Consider the following 26,085-nt stretch of genomic DNA (forward strand, 5'->3'; position numbering starts at 1 on the left):
TTTTTTTTTTTTTTTTTTGCTATTTTGATGCTTTTAAAAAAAAACTCATAAGAAATAACTCTCATTCTACACAAAAAAAGCCACCCATGTCTAACATCAACAACAATATGTAACAATGTCTTTAAAAACATACCATCTGCTCGCTTTTTCCTTTTGCAAGTTTAGCCTGAAAAATGCTTAGGACTACCTTCCTCAGGTGGTACAGGCGCATTTTTGCACCCATTTCACAAGGCGCGAGGCAAAGCTGAAACCCGGAGAAAGCCCCCGGGCTCCCACCACCACCACCGCTGCTGCTGTCTACCCCTTCGCCGCACTCGGGGTTAGGAATTACGCAACACAACCATGCCTTAACTTCATTAAAGGCAGACAGCCCTGAGACTACGGACAGACCTCTTCAGAAGTACGTAAAAAAATCCTCAGTGGTTTTTCTAAGTTACCCTAGAAATTCTGCGCAGGCAGCGTGCAAGGGCAGCGAGCAATCAGACTCCCTCTCCTCTCAGTTCACAAGCACCTACAGAAAGCCACTTCTTAACCCTTTTACACGGGCAAAATTCCCTTTTATCTTCCATTTATTTTCATTTTTACCTGAAAGGGAGAGAAGAGTTAGGCTTTTACGTACAATAAACACCAACCGTACTTTTAAGAGTACTTGAGAATGTGGTCTATCTTCATCGATAGGAATGCATACCTGAATTTACACAAAATAACAATTTTGCCCTTCCAAGTATGGCATGTATTTAATGTAATGTTCATCTCTATATGTTCTCACTGTTTAAGAACTCGGCGCAGGTGTTATTAATAAAATAAATTTATTTTTGAAAAGGATGCTATTCTATAAGCTTTGAAGCTCACACATAGTCTAACTTAACCCAGCTTTGGCTCATCTGGTCTTTAAATGACTTCTTTCATGTGGTCAGCCCACGAGCCATACGTACTGCTGCTCAATCACGCCACTGTACATCGTCAGCGTGAGGATGATTTGCATGATTTGCATTTCCTGTACCGTTTGAGCTTCAATGAGCTCGAAGCACCACGTACAAAAGAAACCACCGCCAAGTAATGCAAAGATTTTAGTTAAACCAGATGAGACTATTTTAGTCAGGCTGCCAATAATAAAAAAAAAAAAAGTCTCAGGGATATCCTGTTAAATAAGGATTTATTTGTAGGGAATCTGAACCTTAGATGAGGAGCTACATTTGAAATATAAAAGTTGCATGAATTCCTTAATAAATCTGGCCTAGCAGAAAATAATGCAATGAAAATAATATTTTTCTTACTGTTCCTAAGATTTTGGCACCACATTATGTTACTAATTTATTTATTTAATAGTACATAAATGGGTTCTGACTACATTAATTTTCCTACCATATGAAATTAAATGTAGTTAAACTGAATCCACTGATTGCTAGTTAAGTTTCTCCCTATGAAGAATTCCTTTATTTTATCACAAATGATCAATAAAAGCTGTTGGACAAATAACTGTGATAGAAACAGCATTACAGTGGGCTCAATGAATAAGTACTAAAGTGGAAAAAAATGTACCAGAACCTAGTCGTCAGGAAAAACAGAGACAGATGGGGAGACAGACCTATATGATGCTACAAATAGATGAATATCTTGTAAGGATTTCAGCAAATGTTGTAAGACCTAGTAAAATTTTTTAAAAACTACAGATTTGATTGTGGTGCTGTATTTAAGTTCACCTGAAATCCAAACTGTAATATAATCATTAAATATATTATTGAAGTTAAATGTTTAAAAAAAAAAATCTGTAAGATCTGTTCCAGGCATTATTAATTGTGCCATTATTTTGCACAAACCACTATAAAAAAAAAAGATTATGAAAGTTTGCTTTAATAACTATTTCAAGGAACCTGAGTGAAGTGCACCCCATTCCCAACTTAAAAACTGAAGGTGTGCATACAAACTTCATATCCAGTATAGTATTTTATAGCAAGTCTCCTCTTTAAGACAGTCGACAAATTCAATTGCTAGAAAGACTACTATGCAAGAGTATGTTGACACAATTTACTGCATCTTATCACGACGGCAGCCCAAGACATTCTGCTAAAGCACTGAAGGAATCTGCATATGGTCATGCTCAGTAAAGAAGCTTTGGAAACAATAGCATTGGGACTTTACTGAGCAGATTCATTTTTAGAAAATTAAGAAGCTAGGTCTTCCTATTTCTACACTATTCAAATGCAACCAAATTTAACAACTGGTAGAAACTGGTACTGAAGGGTTAAATTCTGTCCTGAATACAACAATTCTATTTATTCCATTGTTACTGGCAAATATACAGTCAAGAGCAGTGTTTAATCACAATATGTATATTCCACATAGTGACTGTAAAATTTAGTAATAGGAACGGCTACCATATTAAAAATGCATTTTGTCATTTTTTGCAGTTAGAGCTCCCTTATCTAATACTATTATTTAAAGGTCAACTAATTTTATTACGGAAATAACCAATAACCTGTATTAATTTTTAGGCTTCTGAGCTTTCTAGCATGTCAGTCAAATAAATATTACAATGAAGGAAGATGCAACACAAACCAGGCTGTCGAATATAGTCTTTACTGTGTGAGTAAAAAAACTGTATTTGCAATAGACAAAAAAAAAAGGTCGTTAGAAATTTAGTGGTTTTTGCTCTGGAAATTGCAAAAGTGTGTACAGACAGAGCTTTTCAAAAGCGAGTCTGCAGAGCCTCCCCCATGATCCAAGATGCTGAGACCATCTAATGAGCTGCTAAGTCTACTACTATTCGAGCACAATCACTAACACCAAATGTTATGCAGCACCCTTTTTTGGTCATTTCCCAAATTTACAAGACACACACAACATTGGAGAAGGTAACTAATAATTCTGATTAAAAACTTTTCTGCTGTGCCTAATTTAATACAATGAACAACATGAAAATATCAAAGTTAAACAAATTATTTATTAATATTTTACTCTGTGACATCTAACACATGAAAATGTTGCACACTATATAAAATGATTCAAGAAGATCTGCCGTTTTCTGAAGGATTTCTGCTTTACATAAGTAGATTAGAACGCAGCATTATTCATTATCAGCCTTGCTAGCACACTGTTTTGGGTTAGTTTGTTCCTAAGAAACATTACTACGTTTCAAACTAAAAATAGATTGCTATTTTTAGCTATTTAATCACATGAGGAAAAGAAACAGTTTGTATCAGTCTTCTTTAATTTACAAAATAGTTCCACAATGCACTCTGTGCATATATCCCGAAAATCCCTGGCACACAACCTTTAGGCTCGCACAACGTGAAGCTGCGCGCCTGCTGCAGCTGAAGCAAAATGGGTTTTAAAAGATTCCAGCAACAATGGTCTTGTGACTAAATAAGAAACAGAAGCAGAAGCCATGAGCCAAACAGATACCTATCGGTTTCCTTGAGCTTAATCTGATTAAAACATGGCTCTCAAAAATGTTAAATAGAATGCCACGTCAGAGAGCAGGCATATGATAAAAATAGTTCATGACAGGAAATCATTATTAAACCAGCATTACTAGTGTATCTGTTATGGAAATTTCCCTGTAATTTTTCAAGGTTTCCCCTCATGCTTTTCTTGAGTTGCCTGTTACACTGTTTGTTTTTTTTTTCTTTTCAATGATGTGCAAGTTTGAGATGTAAAAAGAAAATTATCACTGCAATTTTCCAACTATACCCTGCTCAATACCATCTCAAGTATGTCATACATCATCTTGTCATTCACTCTAACAAGAAATCTCATAATATTCATGGGCAGAAAATAATCCAAAATGGGCAAGTGCCACTATGGCAAAAGCACATTCATATGTCATGACAGTAAAAATCTTAAATTCAATTACTTTCATAATGAAAGCATCTTAAAATTTTTAAAGTGGAAAAAAGTTTCTATGAAAAGCTGTTAGGGATGACACGAGAGCTCTTCCGGAGTTCACCAACCAAAATTAGAAAAGCAAAACTTTTGATAATATGCTATCCCAGATCAGCATTAGGGTTTTAAAAAGCTTACAGAAGTAAAATAAAATTCAGCACCCTGAAAAAAAACACTATTACTATCCTTGTCACAAACACCTTCTGGATCCCTGTGCCTACAGAGCACTCCCTAAAACCCAGCCTAGACCTGCAGCCCCTTGTCCTGCATTTAGTTACAAAGTCCAGAAAAAGCTTTGACAAAAAAACTGTCTAAACAAATAAAAGAAAAACTTCTACGAGGAGGATAACTTCAGTTAATAACATCTATTTTGGCATATGTAAGAGACTTCAACATGCTTTAACAACCAGACCCCCAAAACCTTGGTTTCTTTTATAAATGTCATTGGTGTGGAAAAAAATAAAAAAAATACCATCCATCAAATTAGCTATCTTTTCATTGGAAATAGGCAATTAATCTGTAGTGGGGATGGAGGCTTCCCTGAAGAAAAGCCCTGATATGTTTGACCGTTAACGCAGCAGGTCACGCAGTGCCGTTCCCGGGCGTCCACGCTTCCTTCCAGAGGTGACCAGTTCACGGAGCAACGTCCCCACCAACGTGAACTATTACTCAGACGCTGGCAAGTTTTGAGAGTCTAACCCATGACTAAGAATTATTTGCCACTGGCGTATCGTAAGACAAACACATGATGCGGTGAGAAACAAAGAGGAGGGAGGAAAAAAAAAATTTCAGCTTAACAAAAACATACAAATAGAGCTAGGGAGAGCCTTGGCCTAACCGAACCCAAACCCCTGCATACCTCAACGCCAAGTGTGACAATGCCTCACACTAAGGAATGAGAATTTTTAAAAATAATAGAGTCACCGTATGTTTTGCAAGTGTTTTCTAGGACTCACTTCTTGATTTTGTCCCGGTTGTTAGCATATTTGTCCCACAACAGTTGAGCTAGATCTGACTCAGCATGAAAGTGAACGCGTACCCTATTTCAAGTGATGCTTAAGCCTTATTCCATAAAGAGTCTTTCAAGAGCGTTCACATCTATTCTTCTTAATATCCCTCCCACATTAAGAAATGATTATCTAATACAAGGAGTAATCAGCTCATGGTTTTACTAGTCATCCCTCCTTGACAAGGCGGAAAAATATCCCAGCATTAAGTATCATAATGTCAAGGTTCAAAACGTCCAAGTTTATTTAAACACACAAATTTATTTAGATCTCAGTGCAGCAAGACCGAATGTTGTCTTCTGATACAGAGATGCCTCTCTGGTGGTAATTCAAAGCCCTTTTTTTTCTGCACTAGGCCTGTACCAGAACACATACAATGTCACAGCTAAGGATGCACGGCCTGAAACGCCAGGAGGAAACGTCTGTGAAAGTCAAAATATCAAAATGTGGCAAAACACAGGAAGTTAAGGGGCTTGGGACGCCAAGATTATCTAAGCTGGAGCTGTCTGCAAACTGATCTGCAGGTGGTGCCTGAAACTTATTTCAAATGCTGTAGAAAAAGCAAGCAAGCAAACAAACAAAAAAAACCCAAAACCCAGTATAACATAAGGAATCAGCTAACAAGACACAAGCCTACCAGGAAGAAGAGAGCTTGCTCTTATCCAACGCCAAGCATCCCTAAGTGCAGACAAGGCACGCAGTGGTTCCTTCTGCTTTTGAACTGCACCCAGGAAGCCAAATATTCCCAGAGCATTCTCAAGAGCCAGCAGTGCAGTCCTGCTCCACTGGGGATTGCTAGGCTTGGAAGGGCAATTTCAATCCATGTGCCTGAACGGCGGTTTGGGCCCCTCTCGCCGCCCACTCAGCAGATACGGGATCAGCCCGTTTCCGCCTCTGCCCGCTCCGGTTGCCCCAGCGTGCAGCAGGCTTTTGTCAGTGCTAAGAGCCTGGAGGAAGGAAACGGCGCTGCAAATCAAAAGGTGCAGGGCATGGCAGAGCAAGGGCAGAAGGAAGAGCAGTGTCTTGACCACAAATAGGCTGGCAATCAAAAATAAACACTGCTTTTCATACTGATTTCTCGATAAACACTGAATCTTACCAAGCCAATGTACCTACACCACCTGAAATGGTATGCTGCTTTCAAAATTAAATAGCTTCCTAATAAGACTGATAGAGAAGTGACAGACTAGTGATGGAAGTATTGTGAGAACAAACCATTATAGCGTTAATAATAGCAATAACATTAATAACAGCCCAGGAAAGAGAGACGCATGCCTTTTCAAAAGGCGAGCCAGAACGGGCACAGTTCGAGCGCACGCTAACCATCATCCCGACCGATGCAAATTCTTCACAATATGCCTTTCTCTCATTTCCATACACCCTCTCAGATCCGCTTTCTCTGTATTAACCTATGAAACGAGACACGGTGCAGGGGGGAAATACGCACTCTTGTAGTTGTGAGCAGCGAAAATACGTATGCATACTTTTATAGGGAGGACAGGAATATCTCCAGATGCTGAAGGCTAAATGAGTCAGCCACTTCAGAAGAATGACAAGTAATTAAGCAAGAATCTGCAAGACAATTAAGTGTAGGTATCACTTTCAACCAATGGCATTCAAGGGAAAGAAGCTTCCTATACCCTGAAATCATCAATATATCACGCAAAGGCGTTGCTTGCAAAATAACCTCTCACCTAAGAAAATCCTTTTCTTTAGGAAGCAAAGGAAACTCCTCTAAAATATTTATTCTCCTAAATTTCATCTCTGTTCTATAAATCGCTTACAAATGTAACATCATACTAACTGCCTAGACCTGTCCAGCTGAAAATAGTCCCAGATTTTATGCTGAAGACTAAACTGCAGGAGCGTGAAAGGGTGCGAATCTGCAGGTCACTACGGACGCTAAAATCGAATCCTATTCGATAACGCCACAGCTGACCGGCTTGCAAATACTGAAGATCTGGTGATGGCAGAAGCCGACATCACACAAACGAGTCTCGCAGCACTTTTGCTTGTGAGCCTTGCTCTGGAAACTCAGTGCTCTGCCCTCCAAACCCTATTCCCAGTGCTGCTTTCACTAAGAACGCCGCAGACCGAAGCATGCTGAAGCACCGCAAAGTGCTGCCCAGTGCATTACCAAAATACTTCACCAGCACAGTGCCCCGATGGTGCATGACTGTCATTTTTCTGGCTGTTTGCACAGCCACATCTCCCTTTGCTCCGTATGTTGTTCCTCCATATTGACAGACCGTAGCAATATGACCTTATACCTTGGTGCTTTACTGAAGCACTTCCTTTTATACAGCTCCTAAATTTTACGTGTCTACAAATATTTGTCTTTCTTCCCCTCCTTTCCAGTCCCTCACATCATGAATAAGAGCCGAGGGCTTGGCAATCCCGCGTGCACAGGTCGGGCTTCATAGACTCAATTCTAAACTGCCTTGACTCAATTTTTGACAAGAAGCGGCGGGGACGCAAAGCGGGCTGCTCTGTGCTTCTGCTGTAGGGCAGCCCGTGGCAAACGTCCAGATGTCAGGCAAGCAGGTCTCACCGCTTTCGGCATCACTATCTCGCATTACGTACGAAAGGGTGATCCTGGGACGGATCGCAGGTTGCTGCGGGAAGCTCCTGCCTACGTGGTTTACCCACATGGCAATGCATTTTGTGTAAGGCAGAGCGTCAAGTTTGAAAAAAGGTTAATACTGATTGAAGTTCTTAGCAAGGTATAGCCGAAAAAAAGTTCAAAAGTAGAAGCGAAACAGAAATCCATCTTAAATACACAGTATCTCAAGTCAGACATTTTCTCCCCCAAAACAAAACATCCCTTGCTTTCCACATGGCACCTTGCAAATCAAGCAAATGCCTCAGCACTAGTTATTTGTACTTAACAGGAACCACTGCAGGGAATTAAGATGAGAACCTTTAAAACTAAACCAACCCTTATGGTTTTGCTTCCAGGTCAAACCACAACTGAAAACAGACTTATTTTCAGATTCCAGTTTGTACACAACTGAAAGTCCATAACAACACTGCAAGAACACTTGCAAATGGGTTTGATTCAGTTTTAGACATGACAGAGATTTTCCAGGACTCAGTAAAACAGTGACTAAAACATTTTAGGTTGAAGTGGCCGAATAAAAATCTGAGAGATTTGTGTACCATCTAACCCTAATCTTAACGCAGCCACACACTATGCTGTTTATTCACATGAACCTACTCCAACTTCTTAATGGGGCAGTTAAAAATCTTAAAATAAAATAATTTCTATTGCCACAATAAGAAGCTGGTATGAATTAATGATTTCATCAATTTTACAGCATATAGTCTAATAGTTTTTATTTAATAAATTCAAAAATTAAAATTGTTTTGCTTTCTCACTCTCAGTGCATAGTCTCATCACGAAGAATATTTCCAGACCTTTACAAGTCATTTAAGAGAAACGTATATTTTACAATAATCTAACAGAGAAAAGTCAGTATACCACATTTCAAGATCCATTAAAATATAAAATTCTGGTTACAGGCGCAACAATCTGCCTAATTAGTTTTTCCTAATTAGCAGAATGTTCTAACCTCCGTAATAAGACTTATGCAGACAAAATGTTCCATATTGGTTATCCATCTGAGGGAAAACTAAACAAGTACTTCTGAAGTACAACTAATAGAATTACTGTGGTTGGGCTTTGCGGTCAGGAGGCTGCTCACATGGTCCATCAGTTAATATTGGCAATTTTCAGAAACATAAAGCATTCTGCCTTAATTATACGACCGCTCGCATTGCAAACCCCTCCCTAACACTAGCACTTTAAAGAAAAAATTAAAGGTATTACAAGCAGGAGTTAATAAGGTGGCAATTTTAAACTCCGCAACACGTGCCAGGAGAAAAAAAGAACGCATGCATGGACCAAAACACGCTGTGCAAGAGCGAGCGGAAGAGATACTGGGAATGCAAATACCATAGTGATGCTGTAACAGGCCAGAGCGTGGCTGAGCAGTTGGTTTTTCCTCTATTGTGAAGCATTTGTTTTGCACACAAAGTTTTTGTACCTTCCTCTTCATGACTCAGTGTCTCAGTCTGAACCAAGCAATTAATAGAGGGCAACATTATCTCTGATTCCCATCTTAACCTATAAAAAAAATTTCCGTTATTACTATATGCCGACCATGTAATTCAAAGACTACCAGTTAAGAGAAATGCAGAGCCTCTGCAACATCTGTGGTCAGAGGCAGATGCCTGCGATAAGGAAAATTCAGACCCCTATTTTGTTAGGAGTTTGCAGAGCAGCTGCTGAGCTTCATCTCAACAGCTGAAATAGCCTTTATACAGCTTAATAATGTGGGAAGCACAGAATTATCTCCAACCCACTCCCAGCCACCAATTCATTCACCCCACTCGCTCAGACACACAGACTCCACCCATGCCCTGAACACACGCGGGTCTTATCACCCGCCCGCGAATCTCTTGAAGGCACAGCAAAGCTATTAGATATCCTTCACTTGGTTCAATCAGCATCGAAGAAAACTGAGAGCCATGTGCAAAACATAATCTAAAAACAGTCCCTTGAAAAATGCCAGCTAGACAGTAACCAGAAATAAACATAGGAAGGCACAGAGATACCATAAATATTGTCTTCAAATATATCTGAATCCCCAGGGACCCCACACAATCCACAGTGTCAACGACCTTCTATGCAACTGTTAATGCTGGAAATTAATACTTTAAAAAATATAAATACCTACTTTTGAATACTGAATGGATACTTTACTAATCATAACATAGCATGGCACAATAAAACGTAGATTTCTTCTGTACTGATATGCAAAATATATACAACTATTTTCAATCTATGCACCCCAGAATGAGTAATTCGATGCAAGACAACTTCTAGGTCCTCTGCTCCATTAAAAAAAAAAAAAAAAAAGTTAGAATCTGGTTCTTCCATGAGCTGGGGGCGGCCAAAAGTGAGCAGCACCACTCAACACAAACTGCAATCGGAAACAGGAAAAAACAAAGGCGCTAATATAATAATTTGTTCACATGGAGCTTTAGATGCAAACTGTGACTGGAAAAAAAATGGTGCAAGGAGTAGCAAAGAAGCTGAAGAGAAGGAAAAAACACAGGCCATTGAAAGCTATCCTGAGTCTTCAGCATCTTATCCAACTGACTAAACAAATTAATATTTGTATGCTTTGCATGTGTATATTAACTTTTTTATTCCTGGTTCATACTTGTTAAGGAGAGAAGTCCTGAAATGTAAATTTTGACAGTTTGATGCATGTATTTAGATAATCAACATGCATTTTATCATTTATGTAAACAGAACATCCTGACCCTGGGAGTTCAGCCCACTGCAACATATAGTGAGATTTTACTTCTCAGAGAGCCAGAAAACTAATGAGCGTGCTTAATTCAAAAACCATCACCTTCAGCTCACTAGAAAGTCATCAAGTCAGGGCGAGATCCATTGAATTTTCCTGTTTTGAAACTCCTCTCCACCACCTCCTTCTTCTTGGGCAAGGCTTGAGATGTGTGTTAAAGCATGGTAGAGCTGAATGCTTCTACAGCCCCAGGAACCGCTGGAGAAAGTTTGACTCCAAACGAGCTTGGCGCCACAAGACACTTTGCACGGCCACCACTAAACCTCACAAGAATACGTACTCTTGTAAACCAGATTCCAACCCCATGATCTGGAGTAGCCAGTAACCTACCAGTGTAGAGGAGACAGCTATGAGGTCCCCTTCCATAGAGGCCTCTTGACTGCTATCCCAAAGACACCGTGCCAAGTGAACGAGTAAGCACGGAAAAGCCACAAACACCCAACTTACGAGGCAGGAACTGCACTACACAAAGGCAAACGTGAAGTCACAATTTCTGATGGGATCACTGAGGGTCAGAAATGGCACCCAATGGCAATGCTGGTACAGCTGAAGTCACTCCCAAAGCTCCTACCGGTTCGGGCAAGGTGAGGATTTCACCCACCTCCAGGCTACTAGACCCCAACTTTTTCCTCCCACTTTGATATCACACAACTAAGACTCTGGTGGATGTAACAATAATTCAGAACCAACTCTGGCCTCAGCTGATTATAAGATAAAAATCTAATTTGGGGGCCAGAGCTAAAAAAAGAGCAAACAGAAGAAAACTCAGTCTACCACTGAAGACCAAAATACTTCAAAAACCTGTCAACTGTGGCAAAATAGTGAGGCTGTCAGTAGAAAAGAATGGGCACAGGAGTTAACTCCCTGTGCTCTATACCGTCCCCATCCTTAGTCCACCTATTAACTCCCAGCATCAGCCTCAGCCAACATCAGGATGGACTGGACATACTTGAAGGAAAACAGGTCTAAAGCACACATTCCTTTTTTGTCAATGGCTACAAGGCAGACAGAAGTTATGTCTGGCACTGTAAGCAGCATGATGTAGTGTATTTCCTTCAGAAATAACATCTAATTTTGGCTCATTTACAATTTATTACTGTATGGCTACAGCAAGAGAAATTCTCCTTCTAAGTTAATTTAGGAATCATTTCACCCTAAAAAAAATAAATAAAATAAAAGATATCTTCTTTGTTACAATTTCCCCTGAAATTCATCTCATCTTCTTGCATAATTTCAGTATCTTTAGCACCATTTCTCTGAATGCATTTGGCAGATAAAATTTTTAGCTGTTATGTTTTTAATAAAATTGATTACCAGGAAATTTCTGCATACGCACAGTTTAAAATAATTCTGTTCCTCAGGGTTTAAACATAGAGATGTCGCTATGCATGATAACTGTTTCAGGTTTAGTGAGTTACAACTATTCTGTCACAAGTATGAAATGCATTTTGCTCACAAAAGCCAAAGGCACTGTCAAACCTGCAGCAATCTGCAGAACAGTAGGAAAAAATTGCCTGCAAACTAACTGCTACTAGATAATGGTACCATTTATCATTCTTAAATTCCATCTTTAATTAAAAATGGGATATTCTTTTACATAAATAAAAAATTGCAGATGTTCTCAAATTACTCCTCTAATTTTTTTTAATTCTTCCATACATAATATGCATAGCATTATATACATTCACGAATTTCTCCATGTTGGTATTACATAATACTTATTCCAGGAAGACAGTTTTTCCATATTTCAAATAGACAAATATATGGAAAATATGCTAAGTTAAAAAAATTATCATTCTAAAAGAAAATACATGCTAACAAAACTCATTGTAGGAATACCACTTAACCACAATAAAAGTAATGTTCAAATAACTGTTTTTTCCACTGTTTTTCTCACCATTTGATAATTCACTGGCTGTTTTTCTCACCACCTGATAAATTATTAGTTTAAACATTTCTAAGTAGTTATATCAGGTAAAATTGCTGAGAGAGAAACATTAGACCCACTATATATACATATCTTTCATCCTAGTAACTATTAGAAAGGATACTAATAGGTATAAATTTCTTCTAGCAGTTCTTCTGCAAAAGGGAAATCATTTATTTGTTTGTGATGTTATGTCCATTGCTGTTTCCTTCATTCTTTCTTCCTGCTGCTATTAGACAGAAATATAAGCTCCAATGTGCAACAAGTAAAAGGGAAATACAATGAACAAGTAGGCAAGGATATAAACTTAAACAATAAAAAAAATTATAAGTGCTTCTGAACTGGAAAGCATTCTTTAAAATGACTGTGTCCACTGGACCATCAGAATATACATGCAGGAGGGAGGGAGGAAGGGACAGGGACAAAAGACAGAGGGAAGAAAGGAAAAATACTGTCCAAGAGAATAAGGAGATTACAAGAAGCCAGATTATTTCTTTGCAAAAATCTTCATTATTGAATAATGAGAAAAAGCCCTATGGTTACTTTGTTAGTATCAGAGATAAATTCAAATCAATATACATAATTCTCAACTTTTTTCAAGGGTGTTAAAATTAATCATAATGATTCAAAGCATATCAATAACAGGTATCATCCTCAAAATTCTCAGGCTTAGTAGTCTAAGGGGGAAAAAAGGAGGGAATGAATTGATCAGCTGCGGTTTGGGGGAGTTAAAGGTCCATACTAAATAAAATAAATTCTATTGCACCATAATCTGGCATATAGATTCTAATCAAACTAAATGTAATGGACATGCTTTATATTTAGGGAAGAAATAACATCATAAAGCACAAAATCAAGTGGTTTATGGGTCAATTTAGATTAGCATTTCAGTTTGATTCAGAAAATCACTGCCAAAACGACCATCCTCACGTACTGCGCTTCAGTTCACACCACAGTGGTCTCCAAGGTTATGAACTGGATTCTTCTAGATGAAACTAAACCAGAAGATGATGCTCCAGGAGAGCATTTAACGCACTCCAACCATGTCTAGGGACATTCAGTCCAAAAGAACCAGGCTACACTTAGTCTGAAGTAAAACTTCCTGAAATAATACTCTGTGGATGCTAGCTCATGAGCACCATTTCGCTCTACAGCCTCTCTACAACCATAACGAGTTGCAGTATTTGTTAATATAGATACTGCCTACATAGTCATATGAAGAATGTTACAAATCTAACACCTATCCAGCCTTTCCATAGTACTTAATGGACTGGCTCAGCACGTTCAAAATGCATACCAAAACTCTTTGGCATCCACGGCAGAGGTTAACATCCCACAGGTGACCTGAAAAAACGGCTGCAGAAATACTGCCTGGACTTCCATAAAAGGCAAATCGGTACCACCCCAGCACATCGGAGAAAGCACCTACTCAAATGTTCAAGACAAGTCAACGGAATTAAGTTGAAAAGTTACAATATGACAAGAAGCGGAACAAACTGAACAGCAGGGAATACTATACTGTCAGGGTATGTACTAACGGTGAGGCCTGCGTTCAGGGTGAACTAAGTGACGCAGGGCAAAAAGAACATTCGGAGTGCAGCAACAAAGATTAATGAAAGTATGAAAAAATGCAATTACTGGAAAAGCCAAAACAGTTATTTTGGAAGGGTCTTCTTTCCCCATTTCACCATCTGTTTGTCACAGAATGGTATCGTGCCAGTGGGTTATATTGGCCAGTGGGATATAGCGAAAATGATTATATACAAGAATATTTTTAATTATAACGTCTACATGAAATTTAGAAAACTCCTCTTATGAAAGGTTTAATATTGCCACTAATGAATTCAGGATACTTGCTTGCACGCATTTTTGCATAACTGGATGCTGTATCAGAATTTTACTCCTTTCAGGGTAGGATCTGGAGCGGCCGCTACCACAGGCCTTTCCTCTGTAAAGCAACAGCTACACCGAAACGGTTCCAACAGGAAAATGCCTTACATTAACTGTGTTACAGTGTTTAAAACTATTCTTCACGTTGACTACACATTAACCTTCCTAACAGAATTCTCGGTCCATCGTAGACCGACAACGGGAACGTCCCTAGCAACCTGAAACAAGGCTTTCTGAATTTAATGGGAAGACGACCTTTGATGCATTTGGGTCAGGTTAATGCTTGCAAAAGAAAACAGCAGTATTAACGTAGACCTTTTCCCAAAACTGTTTTGCTAGAAACAGTTTGCATTACATAAAATTTCTTTTCATTATATATTAATTCACAAAGCTAAGCCAAGCTGTAAATACTTATTAAGACAGCTGGTTATTTATGATACTGGAATATAAAGCTATAAATCCAAATAATGTGCAAACCAAGTATCTGACAAAATTTGGATTATTTATTTCTAAGGTACAAAAAATAGTTGAGATTAGGAAAAAAGCAGCAGAGAAAAAAAATCAAGAATTTTCTCTTTATTAGATGCAAACCAAAAGCTTGCTTTTTTTCCCTTTGGAAGATCAAATGAGTATTATGGACTAGAATGAAAATGAATTGAAAAAAAAAGTATCATACTCTTTATAATATAGTACTGTATATATTTGTTATTTGAAAATAGAAATGTAATCTATAACTAATCTGGAAATAAAACCTATACACAGAAACTGTTTAAAAGGACAGATAAAATACTCATTAAAATCCTAAGTGTAGAAATACTGAATCATAATGCACTATTTCATTACATTTTACTGCTAGCAATGTAAATATCAAATCTCCAGGTGATTCATAAAATTCATTTTAGAAAGAAAAATAAGTATTTCCCCAGGCACTGAAGAACATAAAGGAAAAACACATGCTACAGTTTGAAAAAACAGACTGTTCTTTCATTGTCTCATCAGAATACTTTTCGGGAATTTCAGCAAATCTTTTACACATCAAACGGACAACTGCCATTTCACATTAGTACTATCTACAGATCAGGTAACTATTCCAGCTAGCATACTTCCCCGTCCCGTACCTTTCATTGCATTGTGTTAATCGTTCTGTTCTAATTTATGCCAAATTTTAGATCATATATACGCTTCCACCGACTTCAAAGGAAGTATTCTTATTTTAAATTAATCTAAAACCTCTTTTAACTAGCCAAATTGTGAAAAGGCCTAATAACTGCACTGTTTAAAAAAAAAAAAAAAAGAAAAAAAAAGCATGTTGGACAAATCAGACGACTAAACTTTTTGGAGGGAAGTGTGCATGTGGGGGTTTACACACAAAAATGTAAAGAAAACCTGTCACTTTTCAAATGAATAGCTACCATCTGCCAGCATTTTATCTGAGGCAAAGTTGATTAATGCAAAGTGAATGTTTAAGATCATTTTGCTGTCTGCCAGAATAAATTTCAGGTAGTTTACTTATAAAATTATTTGTCCTGTTTCTCTAAAGAATTATTGGTTGTTGGGTTTTTTTTGGTTTTGTTTTGTTTTGCCTTTTTCAGGTTTTATGCGGCCAGACTGAGGAATAAAAAACATTCACTCTTAAAATGCGATACTATACAAGGACTTAATGCGCTCGAACTTTGCTTCTGGCCACTCTGCACAGCAGCAGCAAGGTAATTAATCTGCTGAACAAAGGGGATCCCACCTCCTTAGCAGGCTTCAGGAAAACTTTCACGCAGCCTTTCGCAGCGATACTGAAAAGTGAAGTTTAGCAGCCTAATTCCGAGCAGAGAAAACACAGCAGCGTTGTTATTCTCAATATCAAATGACCTTTTCCTTAGACTTTATACTGGAGCAGTTGTCTTTATTTATACTATCTTTCCAATTCAAAAAAAAATTATATATATATACATATATATGTATCTCAGTTGCAGACTTTCAAACAATAAACAACACTCTCGTCATTTTAAACAACGCATTGGTTTCTATTAGTGTTCCGATACAAATCATTCTCAAATTCGTTCAAATACGCTCTTCTTCAGAAGTTTATTTTGACTGACGACAGTTGCAGAAGAAGTTTTCAGAACAGATTTGGGGTGATATTAACCTAAACGGCACAAAGCCCATTTTTACACCTACCTTCCCACATGACGTAGCCTCACCATAAGATTGCCTCTAAGCTCTCCTCATCAGCATGAATTTCACACTCTCTATTCAGCCTCTAGGACAACCTCTATTATCCGGGGCTATGGAAGTGGAGGGTATCATCTGTGCTACATCGTGGAGCTTCGTACGCTTCCATATGGACACACATTCTCTTTGCCCGCACTCTGAGCTGGCTGGACAGGCGCCAGCTCTGGTCAGAAGTCACAAAGTTGTTTCAGCTCCGTACATGGTGCCTGTATCTCGCATCTCAGTAGGGCTTATTAGTTGAGGCTCAACACCATGCCAGTGCGGCCATATGGCCCGCCGGTGCGAAGCTCGCTCACAACCAGCTCGTTCAGCGCGTGGGCAGAACGAATGTGTCTGGGTTTGCACAAGCCCATGTTAACCACCCTTCGTGAACTCCGCTGATTTGTTTTTAAAAAATGCAAGCAAGTTTAGCACTAATGAATAAAAGAAGTAATGACCTTTCTGTAGCTAGGGAGAGCAAAAGAGGAGCACAGAACTAAGCAGCATCTCCGACACCATTTTTTTCAGTGTACTTTACTCCTTAACATAAAGGATATCTGTTATTCCCGGTTTGGACATCTCTACAGCAAGGTAAGAATGTTGTACCACTTAGTGAGAAAATACATATATGTTTCACACACGTTATCTTTATTTTTAATCAAAGATGAGATCTGGGGATACTGGCTATTCCATTTAGTCACCGTACCTCTTTGTGAGGATCAAAGTACAAGAGATGATTCACAGTCTGTTCTCTAGGAGTATGTTCCCCCACATCTCACATAAAAGTGCAGCTGAAAACACGCACATGCACACACACACACTCATTTCTTAATCTTATATTGAGAAGCAAAGAAATAGCTTGAAACTTAAAAGATCTCTGGGCCGAAAATTATTCAGCAACTCCGATAAGGTGAGCCATGTTCCATTCTCAAACATAACGAAGTTTAGCAATAACACCAAAATACACACTCTTAGTAATCAATACCATAAATGAAATTCTAGTTTTCTTCACCTATATACAGAAACAAACACCCTAAAACACACAGAAAAGTATCAGGTAAACATTTTTTAATCTGTACATAAGTGGTTATCTTTTATTTAACTAACATACTACTCACACGAGCAATTTATTTCTTACCTGACTCTTATTAGGGCCAAATGCAGGGAAGGCCTCTAACACAGGGAAAATAATTCCTCTTCCTACACAGAGATTATATAAAGATACACTTCCAATATTTGACATAAAAACCATCTTTGCTGCGGCTGTTATTGTCACTGCGAGAACACATGAATGGCTGGAGGGCAAAAAGAAAAAACGTGCAGGTGGGGAGAAAATCGTTGAAGATATTTCTCCATTACCTTAGCTTATTGCCGAGGCTGAGATCGAGATGCTGAAAACACAAGGACGTGTGCATATATGCATGTGTGTTTTTGGGACAGAAATGTTCCCAGCACAAATGGCCATCTACATATTCAGCTTTAAGTGAAAAGGGTGAAGTTTGCATGCCTTACTTCGATTCACATCTCCAAAATCTTCCCCAGGTTATGTTACCTGCAGGTATTTTTTTTTTTTTTAGAAAAGAAAATATCTAGAAAACAATAAGTACTCTAACTTGCTAATGCTTACACACGCAAGTTGTGTTATGTTTTCAACGGGACTACCCATTCCATGAATTACTCACTGGAATAAAAATTTACAGCATCATAGTTTTTAACAGAACGTCTTGGTGACATCAGTATATTAGCTAGTAAAGAACTCACTCCATCATATATTTTTTTTCCTTAGAGGACACAATGAAAGCAACAGATCTGAAACAACCCTAAATCTAGCCAGTGGTCTTAACATGTTACAAGGAAAAAAAAAAAGTCTACATTATATTCTCTCGGAATATGCTATATATTGCTGAACACCACACCCTTCAGATTTTTTTCAGAGCTTCAGTAATTAAAACCAATGATTTTTCTCTTCTGTAAAATGTAAAAAGCACAGAGTTTGTCTTTTAAAATATAGTTGTCAAATTTCAAGGGGTATATATATGCTAGCATTTACCCTAGGGGTATTTCAGGGCCAGAGTCTGTTACAAATAAAATCTGTATTCATATGAACAGCTACCTGGGGGGCAGTACAGAATGTTACACATTATATTTATTTATTTATTTTGAAAATAAACTAGCAGTGCTATTAAAACCAAACTTGAAGCTATACTGCACTTAGTCCCTCCATTCTTGCAGATCTAAGTCTTATACTACCAACTTTTTAATTTGAATTAATACTTTTTGTAGAGCATAGCCTGAGAGCAAAATAAAATGCTTTTGTTTAGTGTGTCATCTTGATTATTTTTTTAATCTGAAATTTAAAATATTTTTCCTCATGGTAATAAACAACGGAATTATGGTAAAGAGAAAAGCAACAAATCAAGTATTTCTTCCTGAAATGCTGTAATAACTTACTGTTTTCAAATTTGAGAACTTCCTTTGAGTTAAGGAAAAAAATTTCTAAGAGGTTTGTTACTCGCTTTCTGCAATTAGTCACTTTGTGCTAAATTAATCAAAATTAATTTTAGACGAGCAGTTCAGACATCTAAATTTTTCAAAGAATTTAGCTGTCTCAGGCAAGTTGGGAGATGAAGCAAGCACAATGCCAGGACTCTGTAGACTGACAGCAGCGGGGCTTCCGGTAGGTCACTTCTCTTTGCCATATTCCATGAACTGATGAGAAAACTCTGTAATTGTTGAAAAAAATTTATCTAGAAAAAACAAAGAGTAATGTTGCCCTTTTACAGTAAATTTCAAATGCCCTCATTTGGAAATTACTGTCTAGAAAATGTAGCATTCCTCTCCCTCTTGATGTGAAGGAAGGTAACACTGGAGCCACAATTTCTACAGAGGACTCTCACATTTTCTTAGAAATCAAAGAATTAGAGAACAGACAAAAATGTCTTGCTCCTCCTACTCAGAGATAGATTTCAGAGAAGAAATAGAAAATGAGAGATTAGTCAACGAAGTCCCTTTTCTCCTCTCTTTCTGACAGGAGATGGAAGGAAATTCTCCATAGCAATAGCTGTTGTGAATGGATGAGACTTCTTGTACAAATGTCACTTCAAAATAGACCTCTTCAGTCCAATTAAGGCAGAAAGGAAAAATCATGCAAGTCTCTATATGGCAAGGCAAGAAAGCACTTAAAAATGTGCAGTTCTGTTGCTTCAGTACATCAATATATTAGACTGTTTCAAGTTCATTAGCTATGTATCCCCCCTTTAAAATAATGTTCTTATGGCCTTCTAAGCTTGAGCACATACTCCCTGCCCGATCTGCCATATTCATCAAGGTTTCTGTCCTCCTTTAAGGAGATGAATGAAGATTTGAGCTGGTTTAACTACACATTGCACAATGAAGTCATGACAATAGAATTTTTTTTAAGAAGAAGAAGAAGAAAAAGAAGACGACAACGACAATGACAGCAAACTGAGTCAGGGAAATAGTATCTACTCAATGTTGCAGACAAAGTACCAAGTCTCTGATACTTTCCACAGTAGCTATGCAAGTTCCTCTTGAAAAACGAGAACACCATCTCCCTGTGACAACTCTGCTTCTCGGCAGCTCGCCCAGCTCTTGCATGGGGACATGCCGTTCATCGCGTACCACGACGCCGGCCGCACAGCTCCCGACAGCGCTGCTGCCCGCACTGCTCCTTACCAATTCAGCTGGAAGTCTTCCCCAAGGGAATACCTGTCTGTTCTCCGGTAAGGAAGTCTACGTCGGCTCATCGCAACTCACTGGTCACAGAAGAGCGTGCAAATTTAAGAACTACGATTCTTCACTTTAAGCTCTCTTCCTTCCAAAGCACTTTTTAGACTTAGCTCACTGCACATCACTTGAAAACTAACAAATCACAATTTCCATAATTAGCTGTAAAAGTATCATTTTTAAGAAATACATATATTACTGCTATACAGATCTATGACAATATTATCAGACTTATTTGTATCAGTATGATTTCCCACACATTCCAGCATCTTGATTTAAAGTACACTTTGAAAAGAAAAATTTAACAATGCAATGATGTTACCAAAAAAGTTTGCACTTGAAATATTTGTGATCTTTCTGGATTATTAAATGCATACACAGAAACAAGGTATTTATGAAACACCATTGATCTCTATCTGAAAAGCACTTAGAAACAAGTTTTTGATTCTAGAAAATGAGTCACAAATAACGTCAATATTGTAAATAATGTAAATTTGTGATTTCCCATTACCTCCCAAGAAGACTGAAATATTTAAATATCTAATTCAAAACATACACTCCTGACAATTTGCTATAATTTTGTCTTAAGATGAATAATAAGTCACTACTACCTGGGAAGCAGATCTTAAATGCTTACTGGCATGCTAGAAGTAGAAGAATCAATGTTAATTTTAACCAATGTTTTTTATAGCAGGAGAGACTAGTCAGCCTCATTAGCCTGTAGTCTGATGCATTTATACTTTTAATTTAATAAAATACTTGAAACATTCAATTACAAAACAAACATTAAAAATGTGCAAGTAAAGTAGATGGTACCTCTAATTAGTTTTCCTCTCACCAGTCACATCAGCCTTTGTTCCTAAAATTTTATCCTGCATGCATGGATATGGTATGTACTCTCTTTTAAACATTACATCTTTGTGAACTTTGACTATTTGATTCTGTCTGATCACGCACTAACAGCAACAGCAAAGAAAAAGCTTTCCTCTCTTTAAGATGCTTTATTGGTTAGCTCAGATTTATTTGTTGTCAGTAAAGGTTATATTTGCACATAAGTCTATGACAGATTGCAAGTTTATTAACTTCAAGGGAGTTTTCAAGCTGCTGGGTTGGTTTTTTTGTTGTTGTTGTTTCTGTTCCCCCCCTCCCTCCAAGATGCGGATTACTTGACAAATTGGAGTTAAGTTATCTTAGGTCAATGTAACTGTAAGTTAAACTAATGAAGTGTATGTCTATGAGTGATGCCTGATTAGTTTAATACAGTTAGTGCTGGACAGCTTGGGCTGCTGACCTTGAAGGCACACAGATAACATTGCGCCGCGTTGGAGGATGCGGTTGTGCTACGAGAGAGATTTACATAACAGTTTGTCATATAGACTCCTTCAAACCAGAACCGTTGCAAAAGGAAAGCGCTACGAGACCAACGCTAAATGCCTTGCACGAGACCAACAGGGAAAAATTCATAATTATATTTCGCTTGCGATGGCAGCTTATTTGAAATGGAAGTCAGAAGCAGAAATAGAAAAGGTGCATGTGCACATAGTACACGCTCCCGAACGGATAACTGCTGTGCTGGGTAACACTGGCTGGCTAAATGCAGCATCTATAGGACAAGATCTATTCTTGAAAAATCATATTCCTCCCCCATCCAATATTTCTGCTTATTCCTATCTGGAGTAGCAAATACTAGAGGCAATTCTCAGCTGTAACTATAGCTGGGTAGCACATCACTGAGATGTACTTAGACCTGCTGAAGTTAATTTTCTGGGTGAAAAGCAGGCGCTTGTGCTAAAACATCCCGGTCTCTTGCCGCACAGGGGTAATGACACCGGAGTGCTTGCTCACGACTGGCTCCATGATGCTCTGCAGCGCACAGACGGAGGCACTCGCTGCACCCCATGGCACGTCGCTGCTTAACACCATCATCTCATCATATCTCCACCGAGTAGGTAGGCTAAAGAAGCTGGTTTTAAAGACGGCTGGGTACTGGAGTGGCTGATTCTCACTAGGTGATAGCGATCTGTTGACCTAAATACTTGGCTTTTATCAGTCCAGGTTCCAGCTGATAGAAATTCACAACTTACATAGGCGCATAACTGACGTCCACAGTCACAGGCACGTTACAGAACCCGACTGCTGTTAAGATAAAACTGCCCCCTTAAATCCTGTAGGTCAGCCTGAACAGTACGTTCTGATAAATCAGCCTTCTTAATAGATAGATGGGAGGGCAAGTGAGGAAGCTAGCATTGTGCACGTCTCTGCTATCTTTCAACGTAATCTGTGCAAAACCCAGTTTTAATCTTTCAGTGTCTCTGAATTTGCTTGGTAATTTAAAAGTAAGATGTACATATACACATACATCGAAACGAATCCACATACTTCCACTCTTAAAGAGATTTCCAAAGACTAGAGATGCAGTTTCCCATATTTACACCCGAAGAAGGCAAAGCAAGGAGAAAAACTTGTATTTGTCCATTACAAGTCTCCACTCCCTTGCATATACACATTCATATACACATAACTGAAGATTTAGCTTGGGAGACCTGGCTGAAGGCCCCTCTCCAATTTGAGCTAGGAGATTATCCAATTCCCGGGTTACCTGTAATTAGCATTAGGTGGTACCGTTTGCATGAAAGAGATGGCAGCGGTCCGTGCTTTCCACGGCCACTTCTTGGCGGGGAGGGTGCAGAGGACACATTCTTCCATCTCCTCCTTAAGAAGATCCACCAGTTGCTTGTGAGAACCACCATAAAAAGCTTCAATGAGAAGAATACTCATGTTCCTAGTGTTTCAGACCTGTTTGGATTCTGAAAAAGACAATAAAGAACTGTTTTACTTCAGAAATGCACCTTATTATTTTAATTAAGACAAAGATATTGGAAAAAGGAGAAATGCATTGCAAGGCCCTATACAGTGTCTTATTTTTTTTCTCATGAAATTAATCTTTCTTTTTAAATTCAGAGGTTTACTTCAAAAAGGCTAATTAACAATTATATTGACAAAATTATCACACCTATTAGTTTCAACCATTAAAACTTGCCATTTGAAATTTTTGAAGCAATCTAAATGTGCAGGATTTAGAAATATTGTATTTTTACTTTTATTTTTTTTCCTTTTCAGTCAGACATTTAAAAGTAGCTTGGCTTCCCAACACATTTTTAAAGACGTTATACTTTCATAGGTTAGGGGATATGTCCATAAAATGCAGCTTATTCATTTTTACATAGGCTTTGCCCTTTTCCTGGTGGCAGATAAAACTAAACAACAATTCAAACACATTTCAGCCAAAAGAGTTCCCAATACCAGCAATCAGACTAAGTGACTTAAAGAAAGACGACTGAGAGCAGCCCGCAGATACACAGCCCGAGTACCCCTCCAGCACTCGACCTTCCATTCCCGGGAGCTGGGAACGTCACCGAAGTGACACGCTCAGCCCCTAGAGGGGACGTAAACCACGTTACTTTTGAGCACTCCCAAATGGCTGGAACCGAACAATATTGCAGACTTAAGGAAGCTATCTACCCGCTGAGCCACGGGGCTGCTGACAAACAGGAAGCAAAACACGTTGCCCAAAACGAAGGGAAAGATGAACGCCCTGTGACTATTGCTCATCTGCTTCATGAGTCACAGTCTTGGGGTACTGGAAAGCTGCTTTTCAGATGCTTTGAGCAAAACCATCAGATAAAAACGCTAAAAACAAAACCCCATAAAGGTATTTACCATCCACGATTGCATCTCTGATGATTTCCTACTCAAAATACCCTACCAAGGGAGGACCAGCGTCGCTTGGGCTTCATGATTGATGTTGTATATTGTAAGACTGTACATCCATTTCCTGACCTTTAATTTCTAGTGGTTTCAGATTGTAATTCTTATCTTTTCAGAGTCTCTGATGACAAGAAGAAAGAATTCAATAGAGAACTACATACTCTCAAGAAAATCTAAATTGTAACCTCAACCTTGAAATTTAGTTAAATTCAAGTTCAAGTGAAAAGAAAATATGCTGTAATGAGAAGTTAGAAAACAGGAAGAAAAATTACAAGGGCATCGTACCTAGCAAAAGATCAACTAGCCAGGCAGGCAACAACAAAAATTCAAATGCTGAAGAAATTCAAGTAGACTATTTTTTGGACGAATACATTCCTGCTAAGGAAACCAATGGCTTTCTGGAAGCAGAGACTATACTCCATTTTGGAGTTTGCTTCTTTTCAGGTAGCAAGGCAGATTCTTATATCTTTTCCACTGACCTAATTTCAGAATCACACTTTCGAAGTCAGACGGTTTCTGAATTTACAGTGATGTAACTGAAATCAGCATCTGTACTCTAAAGCACTCGGGGAACCTGCCGGGTAATAACTACACTAAAAACACAAGCTGTGTTTAGAATATGCTCTATTCACCTAAAGGACAATTTGCAATTAATCATGCTATGCTTGTCATCAAATGTCGCAGAAAATTTAACTCAAAGGAATAGAAGGAAGCATTTTGCAAATTCAGCCCCCAAAAAACGAGGGTACATGAAAAGTTTATAAATGTCACTGAGTCAGTCACTCACTAAACAAGAGTTACAGTTAATTTACAAATCATTATTGGTATCAGCAGCAAAGTAATTTGTTCATAAAATATCTGATCAAATTTCACTTAATCAGACTAGTTCTGAAACCATTTTATCACTAGGTTTAGCTGAATCAACACTGTGCTATTTGGTGTTATTTTGCAACAGTTTTCACTGCATGTTCCTTATTGTGACAGGGAATGAATGTACATGCTGAGAGTAAAAGTCTTTTCAAGTTCTCAGGTTTCCTTCTCGTTTAAAGATCCTGACATTTAGGTTATTCTGCCTTATCCTTCTACCTTTAGCTCTATTAACAAAAAGTGTTATGCAAAGGTTACACAGATTCTGCAATACAATAAACTCCTTTAGGTTGAGTTACATTGAGAAAATCAGTTCAAAACTAGATTCATTGTGGAGCATGTGTCAAATAGTTCTTGCTATGTAATTCTTCTTAATAGCATTCATAGGTCCCAGCAGTAGCATGAATGGAAGAAAACCAGCAATGACAAATTTTGCAGAGACGATCTGAAGCTCAAAGGCTTTCTGTACAAGACTCTCGGCACCCCAAAATGTAGATATTACTCACTAAAATTCTTTGTCATACGATCTGTATGCACTACCAATACGATGCTTCAAATTGGTTTTGGTAAAAGTGTTGCATAAAAAGCAGTATATAGCATGCTTTTTTTAAAGATGCTACTAAAATATGAAAATATTAAATAACGATGGCAGCACAATATATGTCATTTTTCCTTCAGGGATTGATTAATCTAGAACAATGAAAAAGTCAGCCAATAAATCTTATGCTTTAAAAACACACACTGATAATGCAAAGGAAGTTATATTAAATACAACTAATAATTTCTTGTATTTAAAAAGTCACAGAGGAGGTAGGACACAGTCATTTACCTCATATTTCACCCACATGATTTCCAGTTTTGTTCACATACAAAAATAACATCTATTATTTTTGCTTCACTTCCCTTGACCTAGCCAAGTTAAGGTAAATATGTACTATATGCTCCTTAGAGGTCTCGGAAAGACACTGATGATAAATGGCCTGAGAACAGTTACCCTATCTGATGGAATGCAATCCTCAATTAGATATAAATCACTCCAGGTATTCTTTTACCCATTTCAAAGAAAACAACAAATATTAGAAAAACATATCTGCTTCCCCTTTCTCATTACGCTGCTTCCTCTCTCAAGAGCTGCTCTTTGGAGCCAATAATTGTGTGGGTTCCACCAACGGCTCAGCTCTATTCTCAGGAGTGTGTCACTGCGTGGTTTGAAAAATTTGTTACTCTATAGGTACCATATGTATATGTAGTAGCACATTCGTCAGCACATACATTAACAAGAAACTACCTGGAATAAGAAAATTATCCTAAGTGGACAGGATGTCAGAGAACATGACTGATATATTTTTTATATATATATATTAAAATACTGATCAATTTAGGTACTTCGTGAGACTTCTCTCCATGTTAA

General features: G+C 38.1%; 1 protein-coding gene across 20 annotated transcripts in view; it reads right to left on the reverse strand.

Moving 5' to 3' along the window:
- The window catches only part of GTDC1 (glycosyltransferase like domain containing 1), a 193,130-nt gene that overhangs the window by 106,526 nt on the left and 60,519 nt on the right, over positions 1-26,085 (reverse strand). For 15 of the 20 annotated variants that reach the window (XM_026089026.1, XM_026089024.1, XM_026089035.1 and 12 more), the window contains one exon: positions 22,639-22,846. In XM_026089026.1, the coding sequence (XP_025944811.1) occupies positions 22,639-22,817 (179 nt within the window). In that variant the 5' untranslated portion in view covers positions 22,818-22,846. The remainder of the gene's footprint in view (positions 1-22,638; positions 22,847-26,085) is intronic. The other 5 variants (XM_026089043.1, XM_026089042.1, XM_026089041.1 and 2 more) reach the window with 1 other exon arrangement.

This window comes from Apteryx rowi, unplaced genomic scaffold (genome assembly GCF_003343035.1).
Source record: "Apteryx rowi isolate R43461 unplaced genomic scaffold, aptRow1 scaffold_8, whole genome shotgun sequence".
NCBI lineage: Eukaryota > Metazoa > Chordata > Aves > Apterygiformes > Apterygidae > Apteryx > Apteryx rowi.